Source organism: Pan paniscus, chromosome 1, assembly GCF_029289425.2.
Source record: "Pan paniscus chromosome 1, NHGRI_mPanPan1-v2.0_pri, whole genome shotgun sequence".
NCBI classification, from domain to species: Eukaryota; Metazoa; Chordata; class Mammalia; order Primates; family Hominidae; genus Pan; species Pan paniscus.
Window position 1 is genome coordinate 101,301,379 of NC_073249.2, and position 18,029 is coordinate 101,319,407.

The 18,029-nt window shown below is 43.1% G+C and overlaps 1 protein-coding gene, 1 long non-coding RNA gene and 1 pseudogene across 3 annotated transcripts in view; 2 read left to right on the forward strand and 1 right to left on the reverse strand.

The window, feature by feature from the left end:
• Positions 1-8,522, forward strand: part of LOC103785123 (palmitoyltransferase ZDHHC11) — a 53,216-nt gene extending 44,694 nt beyond the window's left edge. For both annotated transcript variants that reach the window (XR_010112639.1, XM_063606081.1), the window contains one exon: positions 4,956-8,522. Coding sequence is in view for 1 of the 2 variants with exons in the window: in XM_063606081.1 (XP_063462151.1) it covers positions 4,956-4,992 (37 nt within the window). In the remaining variant the exon portion in view is untranslated. The remainder of the gene's footprint in view (positions 1-4,955) is intronic.
• LOC117978246 (neuroblastoma breakpoint family member 15-like) overlaps positions 1-18,029 on the reverse strand; it is a 512,107-nt pseudogene that overhangs the window by 143,178 nt on the left and 350,900 nt on the right.
• Positions 12,872-16,154, forward strand: LOC134730762 (uncharacterized). The gene is made up of 2 exons (XR_010112717.1): positions 12,872-13,141; positions 15,137-16,154. It is a non-coding gene; the product is annotated as an uncharacterized LOC134730762 (long non-coding RNA).

An 18,029-nucleotide genomic window follows, 5' to 3' on the forward strand; every position in this document is an offset into this window, starting at 1 on the left:
AAGTGTTTGTTAATTTTACTTTTTCCAGAAAAACAACTCGGGTGCGAGAGGCCTACGTTGCATCACCACTGGAGGCCAGTAGTTCCCAATCAGCCTGGAAAGAATAGTAAGACGTTGTCTCTCCTAAAAAGAGGAAAAGAAAGAGAAAGGAAAAGGAAAAAAACAAAACAAAACAAAACAAAAAACCAACAACTCACTTTTGTTTATTATTTTTCTGTAGTATTTCTGTTCTTCAGTTGATTTACTTCTGCATTGATTTTTGTTTCCTTTTTTCAGTGAACTTTGGATTTATTTTGTTGTTTTTTTCCTGGTTTCTTGAGGTGTAATGTTTATTTGAAGTCTTTCTTCTTTTTTAATGTATGCATTTATGGTTATAAACTTGACTCTTAGAGCTGTTTTTGCTGTTTCCAAAGATTTTGTTATGTTTGTTTTCACTTTTGTTGGCCTGAATATATTTTCAAATTTCCCTTTTGATTTGTTCTTTGATCAATCAGTTGTTCAAAGGCAAGTTGTTTAATTTCCATGTATTTTTTAATTTTCCAGTTTTTGTTATGTAGTTAATTTTTAGTTTCATACCATTGTGGTCAGAAAAGATACTCGATGGGATTGGAATCATTGTTAATTTGTCTAAGATGTACTCTTCATTATTTTAATTGATGTATAATTGTTGCACACATTTTGGGGATACACATGATATTTTGATAAACATATACAATTTATAATGATCGAATCAGTGTAAGTAGTATATCTGTCACCTCAAAACTTTATCTTTTCTTTATGTTAGGAATATCCCAATTCCTCTCTTCTAGTTATTTTAAAATATACAAGAAGTTATTTTGAGTTATAGTCTCCCTAATATACTATCAAATACTAGAACTTATTCCTTCTATTTAACTATATTTTATATGCATTAACCAATATCTTTTCTTCCTTCTCCCCTATCTCCTTCCCAGCCTCTTGTAACCACTAATTTTAATATATGATATGACACATGAATTCAGTTTTTTCTACTTGTTTATTTTTATATGGTTACAAATATGTCACATCCATTGCTTAAAAAGAAAATCTTCAATCGTTTGTTGAAATATTATGCATTTTTAAATACATTGCTTTTTCAAGATTGTCAAAAATCTGTTCTCAATATATGTGTTCATTTATATTTGGACTCTATTTTCTTTTGATCCATTTAATTGATCACATACCAAAGCTCTGTTGTGGCCATTACAACTCTGTGATTGTTCTTTAAATCAGGTGGAGCTAGCCCTCCAATTCTGCACTTCGTTATACAGGCATTTTGGTTATGCTAGTTCATGTTAATTTTAGAATCAGCTGCCATTTTCTACCAACGATGCATGCTGAAATTTTGAGTCGGATTGCATTGAATTCATAGATCAAATTAGGGGAAATGAACATCTCAACAATATTCTTACACATGAGCAAACAATATCTTTCCAGTTATTAGGCCTGCGCTATGTTCTCCGTGAAATATGCTCTAATTTTCAGTCATATTCACATTTATGGATTTTATACACTTGACATTATTGTAAATGGTATTCCTTTTACATTTAAATTCTGCCGTGCAATTGCATAAATACAATTTATTTTTGCATATTGATCTTATATCCTGCTAGAAACAAATGCTTTTTGGATTCAGGTTTGATCGGCCAGTGGCAATATCTTTGGAAACTTGCGTATTTACCAGGTATGAAGAATCTTTCTCATTTCAATTGGAGCTTTATCACCAGCCCAAGGGAGAGGAAAGTCCTAACGCATATCAAGTTCTGAGGTTGGGAAGAGTTTGTCCTTTGTAGACAAATGCATGTGAAATGTTCTGTATGTTCACCCATAAGTTTTCCTTAAGATTACTCATGCAGTTATAAGGCTGCCCATTTGCACTTGTGTTTAGCTGCAATACTATAGTTGTAAAATTTAGAAGCCAATGTTCTCCCTTAGTTTAAAATTTAATGTTCAAGAATCTATTCCAACATTATGTAGTGCCAAAAACTTTGGGATGATATGCAATGATATGTCCAGCAAGTATGAGTTTGTACCTGATCCTTATTAGTCTTATTTCTGATGTGATCTATTATAAAATGAGACCTTTAAGAGCTTTAAAATAATTAATAATGGCATGCTGAGGAGGTTAGTTTGTGGGATATTCAGTAGCCATAGGAAACAGTAGTTCCTACTCTGTATCTCAAGTGGGAGTCCACTCTTCAGTATGTCAGCTTCAAGACCCTGATCTGCAGTGGAATTTGCAGCCCCCTGCTGTGTCAACTTCATTACTTCAAGGGAGGGTGAATGCCTTCAGTTCTTTAGGTCACAATTGACACATGTAGCACATTTTGGTACCTCTTCAGTTACTGACCTTTATGCCCACTCATGTCAGGCTTGCTCACCTGAGTGATTCACAAGATCACATTCCCAATGCATCAGATCACAGTGTCACAAAAAAAAAAAAGCATTTATTTTTCGTTCTGTATCTCTGCTGAATTTCAACCTTGATAGGCTAACATGGCTCACAAACAGCTTTAAATTTGGTTTCTCAAATGTCTGTCTAATGGTTTACAAAAGTCCAGTTACTCAAATGAATTTATCTTACAGTCCGGTTTTCTGTTGTTCCATGCTGTGCCTCAGTGACATAAACCAAGAGTCAGTATATAAAAAAGATTTATTCCCACTGGTTTATAACCAACCAATAACTAGTATGCCTGTTATATATAGTTCTGTGCATTGGGTTGCCAGTCTCCTTCCTTCTTTTGCCTGATTTTTGTTGGAAGTGGAGATGATGTAATGTTATGGGTCACTTCTATTAGTGTCCCTGGACTACAGTTCTACCATCTATTTTTTAAGCTGTTTTACCTCATTATTATAAGATCTGCATATTTGTGAGCATCATTTATGTTATTAATAGTTAACATCTGGGGGGGTGGGGGAGGGATAGCATTAGGAAATATACCTAATGTTAAATGATGAGTTAATGGGTGCAGCACACCAACATGGCACAGGTATACATATGTAACAAACCTGCACGTTGTGCACATGTACCCTAAAACTTAAAGTATAATAATAAAAAAAAAAGTTAACATCTATGGTAGTCACTTCCTTGGTTATGTCAGAGACTAAAATCTGAAAATCAGAAATTCATTATTTATTTCAGGTGTGTGCATCCTGTTGTGTTGATCCCTCTCCCCTCCCAGAAAAGTCATTGTAGGCCCAAGTCGATGAAGGGACAGACTGTGAAAGAACAGACGCAGAACATGGAATAAGTATGCAGTGCCCACTGAATCAAAAACTTTGCTGAAGTTGCTTTTCTGCGATTGTCTAACATTCCTCTGAGTCACCTTATCTGCTGCTTAAAAGCCCCAAAGCATTTTCTTAACTGTCTTGTGGCCATTGTTATAAACTCTGTTCTGCTCTTCCTGTGTCAACTACCACACAGTCTGTTTCATTGCATGGCCCTAAAGGCAGAGCCATTTTTCCAACTTTAAGTGCACTAAGGGTATCCTGTTTCTACAAAACCAGTGGATGTTAGTGGTTCTCTTAGGGATTTTTTTTTCTTTTTTGTCATATAAGGCCATAATTGGAGTAATGTGAAAAATATTTTTTCCTCCAGAAGTTATTAGATGCTGCTATATCCAATATTTGTTCTATCAGTACACTATAATGTATCCCAGCTATGCATTTTATATTTCCTAAAACTTCACTTCTGAGAAGGCCCTTCACGAGTTTTTAGAAATTCATGGCCCACCCAGCAGCATTACTAAGTCTTTTGGAGTCTAGCCTCATGGTCTTTCTGTTGATTTTCCTGCTGTCAACATGTAATCTGTGAAATGAAACAAAGGAGAGGATCCAGGCCAAGACTTGGCGACATTCACTTATGACAGTCGGCAGTCAGACACTATGTGCAGAGATCCTCCAGATCCTGTTTGACCAGCATCTTTGGGAGGTTAAGAGCCCAGCCCTGTCAGAACCACTATTCATTATCATTGACCCTTTCACCAGAATGTGTGTCGGCTACTGATTTTCTCACCTCCAGGCAACTCAGGCTGAGCTGAGAGCAGAAATCTTAAGCTCTTGTCACTAAGGACTCTTCTGTGCTTCCTCTGTATCACTCGCCATAACTAGCATAATGCTTTACTCACAGGGGCTCAGGAAATGCACTTGTTGAGCTCAACAAATTGAGAATCCAAGTTGCCTGATAAGCAGAGATGTTATGGTGTAGAGAATTGGATAGGGTAAGCAGAGGAACAAAACAGTATGTCATTTTGTTGTTATTGTTGTTGTTGTTGTTAGAGTACAAAAATTGTGACTGGCAACTGCTGGGGAATCCTAAGGCAGGACTTTAGTCCCTAACTCTCCTACATTCTCACTACATTCATGGAAGCTGCTTTACTCCTTTCCACCTTAGGTATTTCCTCTATAATTAGAGGATAAAATACACAATTTCTAAATGCTAGTACTATGACTGATATAGAATTTATTTTGGACACAGGTGAATCTTGAAGTCTGCAAAGCATTTCAATTACCAAACAGAGGCCAGGCACGGTGGCTCATACCTGTAATCCCAGCACTTTGGGAGGCTGAGGTGGGTGGATCACCTGAGGTCAAGAGTTTGAAACCAGCCTGGCTAACATGGTGAAAGTCCATCTCTACTGAAAATATAGAAAATTAGCCGGGCATGGTGGCATACGCTTGTAATCCCAGCCACTCAGGAGGTTGAGGCAGAAGAATCACTTGAACCCGGAGGCAGAGGTTGCAGTGAGCTGAGATCATGCCATTGCACTCCAGCCTGGGCAAAAGGAGCGAAACTCCATCACAAATATATATATATATATATATATATATATATATAATATATATATATAAAAGTAGACAGAAGATAGATCATCTGTGATTACTATGTCAAGGACAATTTTAGAATTCTTGTTAAACTCACCTCTTTCTTTTCACAGCTGGCCAGGACTTAGTCAGTATCTACTGAAACCTTGAATATCTTGGCTGTGTTAACTGTTTTGACCCAACATGGAGCGAAAATGTTGGTTGTACCTTGAGATTCTGACATCTGGTTGAAGTCCAGGGTCACTGGCCCAGGACAGGTCATTCAGCTGTTTGAAAAAAAACAGAAGAGAGACCAGGCCATCCACTGAGGTAATCTCCATGCAGCATAGACCACTGGTTCCAATGAACCCACCATCACCATACTTCTCAGGAATCGCTGGTCACTAGACTGAGAGTTCTGTGAAAGCTGAGATCATATCTTACTAATCTCTGTGTTCATGGTTCCCAGCTCAGGGTCTAGCACTGAGGGAGTTCTCAGGAGAGTGTTCATCAATTATTGAATAAAAGCAATTGCAAACCTCCTCTCACCTGTATTCCTGTCCCAAATGTCCTTTCGGGGGTGCGGAGATTTCTCCCAGGATGCAGCAAATCCCTTTCCTTAGACTGGCCCTTGCCTTACACCATTCATGCCCCAGGATCCCTCTCTGTGGGACATTAGAGGAAAATGAGTCTGTTCTGAAGAAGTCCTCTTATGGTTCCCCCTGTCGTTAGGAGCAATGTCTTCACCTAAACTCCCACTCTCTGGGTTGCCACAACACCCCAATGTGGGGGAACTTCCATATTTTCTTAAAATGCTATGTTTCTGTTCTTTCTCTCATGGGCTTGAGTTCCTTTGGGGAGACATTAATATCTGAATCCCAAGTGTTTAACACAATGTAAAGAAAATTAAACACCCAATAAATATTTATGAGATAACATTTGGAAACCTCCTTCAACTGTAAGTACAGAAGAATATTATAAGTATCACTGCTTTGTATACTAGCAAGGGACGCTTACTCTGGCACCTGACCTAGGGCAGAGCTTTTTATGTAAGAATGGATGTCTCCAACCCTTCTCCCAGCATGGTTATTCCCTCTAACCCACACTGACCTGAAGAGCATCCACTGCTATGGCAGCCCCAAGGTCAAGGCTCCTGGGTCTGGGGCGGGGCTCATGGTCGCATCTTCCCCCCTTGGAGTTGCTGCTGCCCCCTCACTATAAACCAGCTCTGATCCACCCTGTGGCTCTCCCTGGCCAGGGGCAGGAGACTCCTGTGGAGTAAATTTCTCTCTCAGTCCCCACTGCTCAGCTCACGCTACTCCTTGAGGGCTTGGATGATGATAGGCATTGCCCATTTCCCCTGAGGCTTCTGTCCCAATTTGTCCTTATTTCCCCCTTCTTTGGTTTTCATTTACCAATGGCTTGTCCTTTGTGGGTTGTTCTCATCCCCTAAACCTGCTGACTTTCTTTCATCTGTTCCCTCAGTTCTGGGCTTCCAGTGTGGGGACTCAGCTCAGGCTCCTGCAGGAGACACACAGAGTCAGGTCTCAGCTGCAGGTCCTGGGTGGCATTAAAAACCATCTCAGTTCCTCAGAGACTCAGAGAAAACAAAGTAGGAAGGTACCTCAGAGAGGAACAATAAGCCCCTACCTCACTGAGGAGGAAAGTGAAGCCAAGAAAGACTAACACTCTCCCAGGCTCCCTCACCACATGGTGGCAGCAGATCGACCACACAAGCCTTGGCCTCAGCCTCCAGGTCTAAAGCAGCTAACTCACCCTCCAGGAACTCACTGCTGCGTTTCAGAAAACTTTGGATCAAAAACAGCAATTTCCACTGTGAAAACAAATAAAGTAAAAGGGCTTTTCCTTGGACAAACGCTTTATAACCGTTCTGCAGTCCTAGTATTTATGCTCAGTCAGTTGTCATTCACTGGCTGGTAGATTGGGGCAGGGAGCACATAAAGATTAAGTAATGCTTAACACAAGCCTGCTCTCCCAGCCTGGGATCTCAGCTCCTCCATTCTTCAGGGAGTTTCCTCTGCTGAAACTGCTGGAGAGTCTCAGCCCTCATGTGGGTCATTTCTCCATGATGATACCTGTTACTTTCTTCCTCTCCTGGAGATAAGACAGGGCAGAGATTGGTTCTGGGTATCCACAATTCTAGGTTTTCTCCTAAACCAGCCAGGTCAGCTGGAAGCAGTCATGACAGAGAGGTCAGGTCAGTGACGAGGGTCCCAGGGGAGCAGGGGGTCACAAGGACAGCCCCTCATGGAGATGGTCAGGACCGTGACATGGGCAACATTTGACCAATTCTGCTGGGGATAATGTGCCAAGGATTAAGGGGAGGATGCTGCCATAAGTAGAAAGAGGAAGAACCAAAGGAGTAGGAGAAGAAGGAAAATAAAATGATTTATATAAAGATAGAAAGGCAGAGCCCAGAGGCAAGCCCCATGTCACAGAGGGTTAGTTCCAGGTTTTGGATCCTAACCAAGAAATTCCTGCTGGACTTTGCTCAGCCCAATTTCAAAAAAGTTTTGGATCAGTGACTTCTTTGTTACTTCCATGTTTCCCCTTTGTGAACAAGAATCGCTAGAATCGTTTTTCTCTGTCTGTCCCACCATTGCACACTGAGGGCAGATAAGCCGTTTGTTCAGTTTCACAGGTTGATAGAGGGAAGGGAATTATGTCAAGGATCTGGACTTAATGGACACCCTCAGAAGCCTCATTCACACTTGGTATAGTTGACTAAGATAAGATTTTAAACTTTTGATCTGGTGTGGTCTACATAACATTTTTCACATTGAGCTAATGCTTTAATGACATGAAATTTGGAAACCTTAGAGGAGAGGGTGAATGTATTTTGCAAATGGGGGAATGTGAGTGTCCGACTGTGGTAGATGGAATTTCTGAAATGGCCCCCAAACATGCCACACCCTTGTCTCTAAAGCCTGTTAAGGTGATGAAACATCATTCCTGTGATTATGTTGTTATATGCCAGTTATATGACTTTAAGATGGTGAGGTTACCTGTGTAAACTGGATTTAATCACATCACTGCACACATGCCAGTGGTTTCTCTAGTTGTCAGGAGAGGGTGATGTCAGAAAGAAAGGGAGCTGGAGAAGGACTCCATGAGCTGTTATTGGTTGGAAAATGGAAAAGGCCAGGTGAGAAGGAATGCAGGTGGCCTCTGGAGTTAGAGCGTCTCCTGCCTGACAGCCAGCACACAAAAAGAAAACCCAGTCTTTCAACCACCCAAAAATGAATTCCTCCTACACCTGAAGTGAACTTGGAGAAGTAGCCTGAGCTCCACATAATTACATAGCCAGACACACCTGGATTCAGCTTCCTAAAACCCTTATCAGAGAACCCAGCCTCTGTTCCAGACTTCTGTGGTTTCAATCCACTAGTTTGTTGCATGTGTTAATAGGCAGCAATAGAAAACTGCCAATAGAAAGAGTAGAGATGTCTATCTCTACTCTTGATTTATTATTTCAGATATATGGATGCTAATCCCTCTAAGAGAGAAAAAAAAAAAAGCAAAGAACTACAGCAAAAATCTTGCACTCACCTTTATGTCACTATTCTGGAGCCCTTGCAACCTGAAGAAGATAATGAGAGGCATTCCAAGCACATGAGGAGTATCTATAATGTTACCAACCAAATTTCTGAAAGAATAAAGATGGTACAATACTAACTTCACATAATCTTATGTGCAAATTCATCATCTATCTCTATTTCTTATAGCAGATTTCTTTTTCTTTTTTAGCTCATTCATTTAGGCTTGCCAGATGAGGTTTGGTAGCAACTATCAGTTATCAGTAAAAATGAAACAACTAATGAAGAGCAATGAACAGGACTATTATGTTCCTCAAAAAAGTCCCTAAAATGCAATATTTCCTCTAAATGTCACAAAAGTAAGACAGTGATTCACTATTAAAAATCCTAATCTAAGAAAGGTTGAAATTTAATGATGTTGGTTTTCCAAATTTTTATTTTGTTGGGGCCCAGTCATGGGCACCAGAGATTAGGAAATGACTGTGCAGAGGCTTGAGGGAATTTGGGGAAAGACAAAAATATTCTAAAATGTGACACTGCTGATGGCTGCGCAATTGGTGAGCTTTATTACAAGTAAGCTTTTTTGTTTGTTTGTTTGTTTGTTTTTGGGGGGGATAGAGTGTCACTCTGTTGCCCAGGCTGGAGTGCAATGGTGTGATCTTGGCTCACTGCAACCTCCACCTCCTGGGTTCAAGTGATTCTCCTGCCTCAGCCTCCTGAGTAGCTGGGATTACAGGGACATGCTACCATGCCTGGATAATTTTTGTATTTTTAGTAGAGACGGGGTTTCACCATGTTGGTCAGGCTGGTGTCGAACTCCTGACCCTGTGATCCACCCACCTCAGCCTCCCAAAGTGCTGGGATTACAGGCGTGAGCCACTGCGCCTGGCCACAAGTAACTTTTTATATGAAATTTCCGGTTTCAATTCTGACATATAAAGAGGTGGGAAGTCACCATTTGTCCTCACAACAAGAATAAAGCTGAACAAACTGAAAACCAACAACTCTTCCTAGACGGCCAGAGAATTGAGGTCGCTGCCACCCTGAAAACTAGAAAGACAGGCAAACGCACGGAGTCACAGCTTACCAGGAACAGAAACTGCTGGAGCCAGCACCTGGGAGGAGAACTTAAATAGTATTGACAGATTACTAGAAGCTGAGGGTGGCTTGGCTTGAGCATTAAAAACACTCTGAGAACCAGTCATGGGGGGAATCTCACACTTTCCTAAATCTGACCACTAGAAACCCAACAAAGTTCTCATGGAGAAGATCAGAAAAAATCCCCGAGGATTGGCACTGCCAACTTCAGCTACAGTAACCAAAACAGTATGGAGTTGGTGAAAAAATGTAAAACAGACTCATAGATCAATGGAAAAGAAAACAGAGCCCAGAAATAGACCTACATAAATATAATAAACTGATCTTTGATAAAGGTGCAAAGACAATTTAACAGAGCAAGGATGGCCTTTTCAAAAAATGGTGCGAAAACACCTGGACAACCACATGAAAAAATAAATAAATGTACACACAGATCTTATAACTTTCACAAGTGGATCTTATAACTACCTGTAAGGTTCAAAACCACAGGACTCCTAGGAGATAACACAGGAGAAAAGCTAGGTGACCTTGGGTTTGGTGATGATTTCTTAGAAACAGCATTAAAAGCGCAATCCATGGAAGAAACAAAATTGAAAAGTTGAACTTCATTACAATTAAAACCTTCTGCTCTGTGAAAGACACTGTTAAGAGAATGAAAAAACAAGTCACAGACTGAGAGAAAATATTTGCAAAATACAGATCTGATGAAGGGCTGGTGTCCAAAATAAATGAAGAACTCTTCAAACTCAATAATAAGAAAGTGAGCAACCCAATTTAAAAGTAGGCAAAAGATCTGAACACCTCACTGAAAAGATATACAGATAGCAAATAAGTATATGAAAGAGATACTCAAAGTCATTTGTCATTAGAAAATTGCACATGAAAACAATGAGATAACAGAACACACCTATTAGAGTGGCTAAAATCTGTAAAAAGTGACAATCCCAAAAGCTGTCAAACAAACAGAGCTACAGGAACTCTCATTCATTGTTGGTGGAAATGCAAAATGGTACAATCACTTTGGAAAATTGGGAGTTTTTTTTTTTTTCTTTTACAAAGCTAAACATAATCTTACCCTATAATCTTGCAATGGCAGTTTGACTTATTTAGCCAAATGAGAGGAAAGCTTATGTTCACCCAAAAACCTGCACACAGGTATTTACAGCAGTTTTATTTATTATTGTCAAAAACTGGAAGCAACCAAGACGCCCTTCTCAACAAGTGAATGGATAAACAAATTGTGGTGTATCCATACAATGGAATATTAGTCAGTGATGAAAAGAAATGAGCTATCAAGCTATGAAAAGACATAAAGGAACATTCAGTTCATAACGCCTGAAAGAAGCCAGTCTGAAAACCTACATACTGTATCATTCCAACTGTAGGACATTCTGAGAAAGTCAAAAAGATGGAGATAGTAAAATGATCAGTGGTTGCCAAGGGTGAAGGAGGGAAAGGAGGGATGAACTAGTGAGGCACAGGGAGTTTTCAGCAGTGAAACTATTACATGATACTGTATTTGGGAGTCATGACACTGTAATTTTCAAAACCCAAAGAATTGTTTTAAAAAAATAAGATAAAAGACAAAACACTTAATGTGAACTATAGACTTCAGTTGATGATAATTATCAATATTGGTTCATCCAGTGTAACAAATGTACCACAATAGTGCAAGATACTAATGGGGGAAATTGTGTATTGAAGGACAGGGAGGCACATGGGAACTCTCTATAGTAGCTGCTCAATTTATCTGTAAGCCTAGAACTGTTCTATAAAGTAATATGTATTAATTTTTCTAAGTTAGAATGTGAAAGCTCCAAATTCAATTTTTGGTGGCATCCTGATATCATGTGGTTAATACTTGGCATTGAGATGCACCAAACTGGAGTCAGAGCAGTTGAAGATTTCAATGTCTGTGCCTTCACCCTCTGTGCCTGGGGATGCCCCTGGAATCCAGATGGCAGATCAGTTAGGTCATAGTGGCATCAGCACTCCAGACAGTGTAGGTTCTAGTAAGGACAGGGTGAAATCACCTTGGAGGGCAGAACTTGCTAAATACTTGGAACCACAGATCAAAGGAGAAGGAGACAGGGAGGAACTGCAGGCTACAGAATGAGCTCCCTGACTGAAAGATAAAGGCAGCTTCAGAGATTTTGGCAAATTTTGTGAGAGAATTAAATGTCAGAAAAAGAACTTAGATTTCAGTGCAAAGTGGTCTATTTAAAAAGAAAGAGAAGGAAGGAAGGAAAGGAGGGAAAGAGGGAGGGAGGGAACTTAGATGAAGACTAGAATATCTGGGAATGGGCTTAAACCATCAATCGTTTCCATTAATGACCACATGCTAACTAATTATAGCACAGAGATACCATACTGTAACATCAAGTACAGTTAGCATGGGGGTAAGAAAGTGTTCCCCAACCTCTCCGTTCTCCTCTGAAGACACATTTTCTTCCGAAGAACAGAGATATTGAATCTTGCCTTTGGGTGAGTTTGGGCATCCACATGAATGAGCTGGGGCACCCAACACCAGATTACACCAGGCCACGACCTTCCCTGCTGCCCCTTGCCTGCTTCAGAGGCTGCCCCGCTGCAGGTGGGGGCCTCAGCCCCAGGTCTGATGTTGTCCATTTGCTTTCTCACTGGGCTTCTTTCCTTGCACTGACTTCCACTCCCCAGGACTCAGTGAGTGGCCACATGGGAAAGACACAAACTGGCCATGCCTCTTTCTCTCTGACACCTCTTGATGCCTGCAGAGGTGAGCTCCAGACCCACTCCATGAGTAGTGACTTGAGACTTGCTCACAATGATGTCCCTGTCCAAGAGCAGGGACTGGCACTTAATAGCCACACATGAAAGCTCAGTGAAAGAAGGCATCCACCACAAGGTCCTGGAGGACAAAGAATTCCCCTATGGTCCATAACGTTTTAGTCCCCAAAGATCCCAGATTAGGAGATGTGAAAGGCTTTTGAAAGTGGCCATTCTTTTAAAGCATTATGCTGGCAGCTGCACTATGTTTCCCCATCCTGGACATGTCTGGAGGGCACTGTCTACAGCCATACCCACCTCCCCACCCAGGACAGTGCAGCAGCTTTAATTTGGGGGATGCCAGTGGGCAAGGAAGGGGTGAACCATGAAAGCTGAACAGGAGAAAGCAGGTGGAAGAGGGGCAACAGGGTGGAAATAGAGAGAGAAAATAAAGGTGGGTAGAGAATGGGGGGACTCAGGGGGAGAGAGAGAGAGAAGGAGAGAGAGATCTAGCCACTAAGGAAGGAAAAAGTCCAGAAGAGAACACTTGTCTGCTTCAGTAAAATAATTTACACCTAACCAGGTGCAAGGGCACTGCAGGTCGTGGGTGGCATGCCCTGGTCATGCTGTGATGTTTAGGGGCCATGACATCTACCCTTTGAATCCAAATCATCAAATAGAGAGGGAACTCTGTCCCTATCTAGCTGGCAATGCCTTGCGATTTTACCTTTTAGATCTGGCAGCTCTCCACATCTGCTCACTTTGTGGGAGGCAGCTCTTGACGCACCAAATCAGGATGATTCAAAAATCAGAGCCTTGGAGACTTCACTGGAAGCCTTGGACAGTGGGAGCTGGTGGCATCCGGAGGGTGGAGTCCAAGAGGTAGCAGCACTGAGGCTCCACACACCCTCAGGAGGATGGTAAGGGGCAATCTCTTGGTGAGCACCTACTTCCCCAGGAACCTCTGCCTAGGTGGAAATGGGCCCCACGCCTAGCTTTTCTCTGGACAGGCCCTAGCCAGGGATCCAGGGTACCGGTTGAGTCCTAGGCAATGCAAATGCCTGTGTGCTGACCTTGTGGTGACTGGAAGGAAGCACCATGATCCTTCCACTTGGAACTGGACTTGCAAAGACGATGGCTCCTACTGCTTTCAATTTCCTTGGACTTTTGCAATCAGATTTAGCCTTTTGGAATGTGAACATGACTCTTTTGGGTCACCCCAGGTATGGGGTGGCCTTGGATCTGCTGGTCCTCCCCAGGCCTGAAGGACTGGCTGATATTCATCATCTCGGTTGGTGTCACCGCACTCACAATCCCCAGCAAAGATCCCCCAAAGTGTCCTGACTAGAAACATATTCCTCAACTTCCTCTCAGCTCGTGGTAGCCATTCTTCTGTTAATGTAGGCTGCATGTGGGAGGCTGGTGGTGGGTAGGGTGGGAGCCTAGAGAAGGAAGAGGAATGGCAGCCAAAAAGGAGCAGAGAAGGAGGAGGAGGCAGGAAGTATGGAAAGCTGGAGGGAGCTGGGGAAAATGGGTGTGGGGGTAGTGTGAGGAAGACAGGGAGCAGGAGAGAGAGGGGACTGGAAACAGAAGGAGAGGAGGAGGAGAAAGAGGAGGAGAAGAAGGCAGAATAAGAAGAGCAGAAATTCCAGCATATCCCAAATCTTGTTCCGGAAATGGTTATCAGTGCCCCATGGATAAAGGGAAAAGGAAATTTGCAAAGAAAAAGAAAGAAACCCCAGCGGGTAGAGGGTCTCGGCAGAATGTTTATTTCAGAGCAGGAAACTCTGGCAACCCAGGCAGAACTGTTGGCTTTAGTGGAGGCCTAAATATAGCTCTTCTCTGTTCCTAATCCTGAAAGGTGCTTAATCTCATTCTCTGAGATAGAAACCTAAAGAGAAGGGCAGAGAGAGGTAAGTCTGGGGCGACTCCTCCTATTGTAGATTAAAGGTACTCAAGTCCTGTGTGACAAAGAGAAAAAAATACCTGAAAAGGAAATTCTGGTGACTATGGAGGCTGAGAATTCACTTGTCAAATGCCCATAACTGAGAATTTTCTCAATAGCTTGTTCCATGGGTTAATGGTGAGCACCCTGGACTCTGAATCAAGCGTTCCGAGTTCAAATCTCGGTGGTACCTTGTTGTCTGCTGGCCTTTTACTCTGGAGCCAGAAGCCACTTTGGGAAGCAAACTCCACCCTCAAAGACAGAGTGAAAGGGATGTGGTTTACATTTGCCCTTCGTACCAAGTCCTGGGTTAGAGAAGAGAAAGGAAGGTTTGGGTCCCGGGGAAGGAAGCTCTGCTGCTGCAAATCCCCTAGTCCCTCCTGCTCAGGCCTCGCAATGCGTCCCCTGCAATGTCCCTCCTCCTCTCCCGTGTCCCTCCTGCTCCGGCCTCGCAATGCGTCCCTTACGATGTCCCTCCTCCTCTCCCTTTTCCTCCTCAGTGGTCCGGGTCCCAGAAACCGGCTTCTTGCAGTGGCCTGGTCCACAGGGAAATTGCCCAAACATCCCATCGGAGTCACCAATCCTGGTCCCAGTCCTGGGCGAGCCTCCCGGCCCCCTGCAATCGGAGGCCCGGACCCCGCAGCCAGCGTCCCAGCAACCGAACAAGTCCCCATCCCCTCTCAGGGCGACCCTGGGCCTCGGGGTGAGAGGTTTCCTACGCTAAAAGGGCTGCGGCCCCTCAGTGCTAGACCCCGAGATTCCTTTCACTCGGGAAATCTCGTAATCGCACCCATTGTCTTTTTGGTAAGTAAACGGTGACGTGAGAAATTTTGATGGGGTTAGCTCAGTCATTGGTGATTATGTCTCAGTTTAGGGTAGATGGTTTGAGACCTAACTTAGAAGTAACACTGTTTTATTCGGATGGCCCATCCTCTTCCGAATGTTAATTTACTCTGTTCTTCATATTCAGATTTCCATGCCGAATTTCTAGCTCCTACGTCTCTATTGCGGGCCCTAAAAGTCGCTGTTTCAGTAAGCTTTGGAACCCGACTCCAGGAAATCTCATTCTTTCGTCCCAAAATTTCAACCGGAAAGAGAAATCTGCGCGGCGGCCTCTTCAAGCGCCCGGGCCGGGAGCGTGGGTTCTGACCTTCAGTCACCGGGCCGGGCTCCCGCAGCACCACGGGTAAGAGGAGCCTGAGCAGCTCGGAGGGATGAGTGCGGGACGGTGGGGGCTCCCCCTCTTCCTGCCAGTACCTTGCCCCAAGGAGAAGATGCCTTAGGACGCGACAGATGAAAAATCTTTTCTTCTGCTTGGCAGAACACTTTGGATGCGGCTTATGGTGGGTCTTGAGAGCAAGCTAAGATGTCCCGCCAGACGCTTAGGACCATCGCTCTGATTTTCATATTTTGCAAATATGAAAATTTTCAGCGGTTACGAAGGACTGAAAAACACCGCAGTCTTTGAGGGGCTCAGTTTGGAGGGCGTGCGGAGGTGTGGGGGTGGGAGACGGGAGAGAGGTGCCTTGTTGGCTCCTTGGAGTGGACTGATAGGAAGGAAAACACACAAATTCCATTTCCCCTTGCAGGCTGGACTGCAGGGCCTAGGATGGAAAACTGGGCAGTCAAAGAGCAACAATATGTAGAGGTTGACTGCATGCATTGAAAATTGTTATCCCTCACACCTGTAATCCCGCATTTTGGGAGGCCGAGGCAGTCGGATCACGAGGTCGGGAGATGATCATCTTGGCCAACATGGTGAAACCCCGTCTCTACTAAAATACAAAAATTAGCCGGGCGTCTTGGCGCGTGCCTGTAATCCCAGCTACTCGGGAGGCTGAGACAGGGCAATCGTTTGAACCTGGGAGGCGGAGGTTGCAGTGAGCTGAAGCTGAGATCGCGCCACTGCACTCCAGCCTGGCGACAGAACAAGACTCCGTCGCAAAAAAAAAAGAAAAGAATAGAAAGAAGGAAAGAAAGGAAGGAAGGAAGAAGGAAGGAAGGAAGGAAGAAAACAAAATTGTTATCCCTAGAAAAAAGTGTAGGGGGGACCAGAACACTGCTGTTGTTGCTGTTCACCACCAGCTTTAGAGCATATGTAACTGGTAACTGTACAGTGCATCAAAAATCCTTCCTGTTTACAACCAATTATCACAACTAGCTACAGATTTCTTTGTTCCTGCTCCACTCCCACTGCTTCACTTGACTAAACTTAAAGGAAAAAAAAATTGTTTTTACATATGATATTGTTTAAATTGATCCTCAGCCCGTCCTCCTCAAGTAGCTGGGACCACAGGTGTACAACACGGTGCCTAGCTAATTTTGTAGAGACAGGGGTTTTGCCATGTTGGCCAGGCTGGTCTCGAACTCCTGGACTCAAGGGATCTTCCTGCCTGGGCCTCCCAAATTGCTGGGATTACGTGCTGGCCTCCATGCCCAGCCATCATTTGTATTTTGAATTTAAATATTTTATAGTCATAAGTATCACTCTTCAAAGATTCTGAGTTTTGTAGCATGTATATGGTGAGGTTCAGGACACACTACTCCAAACACCTTGGGGTATTGAATATTTTATGCTAAAGGAATTTGAGAAAACAACAAAAGCAGGAAGGTCACTGTCACCCTCCCCCTGCCCTTCTTCCCCAAAGCAGATCATAAGGCTCTCATGTGAGAGGTGCTCTCTCTGTACCCAGAGGAAAGATGCATTGCTGTGTCTGAAGACACAGCGACACAGAGTCTGAGCATACAGGCCTGGCTACATTTCCCCCAGTTTATTACCATTAGATCATACTCCTTTCATCATATCTCACTTCTCTATGACTATCCACTAGTCATCAAACCTACCGTTAAAAAAAAACAACTTGAAGTTTAGCTGTTTCTTCAGGTCTTCATTTCTTTAGGAAGGCTCTTTTTCTATCATGTAAAACTTACATTAAATAACTAGATATGCTCTTCTCTTGTTAGTCTGTCTTTTGCTATAAGGTTCTCAGCAGTGAACCTAGGCTGGGTGAGGAAGAGTCATATTTCCCCCCTTACATGTACAAAATGTCTTCCACTGTAAAACTGTAAAAATTTTATTGAGGCAGGTTTGAAGCAAGAAATTGAATCATTATTCCCCTTTGGATGAACTGAACGGATGAGCTAACAAACCCCCAGTTCCTCCCAGATAGAAATACTTCTCTAGCTCATTCCCTGAATCTCCTTGAGGGTCAAACCTGCTGGAGATTGAGGGGCCTTCCTGGGACCTCCCAGCCCAGGAGATTACTGCTGGTGAGAAGATTGCTGCAGTCTCCCTGGGAGGGTGCACAGCCGCTGGAAAGTATCACTGCTGTAACTTCAATACAACAAATTGTCATCATATCTGCTCTTTTTGTTTATTTATTTTTTTGTAGATGGAGTCTCACTCTATCACCCGGGCTAGACTGCAGTGACACAATCGCAGCTCACTGCAACCTCTGCCTCCTGGGTTCAAGTGATTCTTCTGCCTCAGCCTCCCAAGCAATTGGGATTACAGGTGCACTGCCATGCCCGGCTAATTTTTGTATTTTTAGTAGAGACGGAGTTTCTCCATGATGGCCAGGCTAGTCTCGAACTGCTGTCCTCAGGTGCTCTGCCCACTCGACCTCCCAAAGTGCTGGGATCATAGGCATGAGCCCTTGCACCTGGTCACATCTGCTCTTTGTGCAGTGTTGCAGGCATAATACAAGAGCTAACATGCAAATAAGTAACATATGAACACTCATCAACTGTGCCTGACATGCCAAGTGCCACATGTCAGGCACAGTCAATGAGTGTGCATAATTACTTATTTAGTCTTTACCACAGGCCAAGGTCACACCATCATCTTTATCTTCCATATGAGA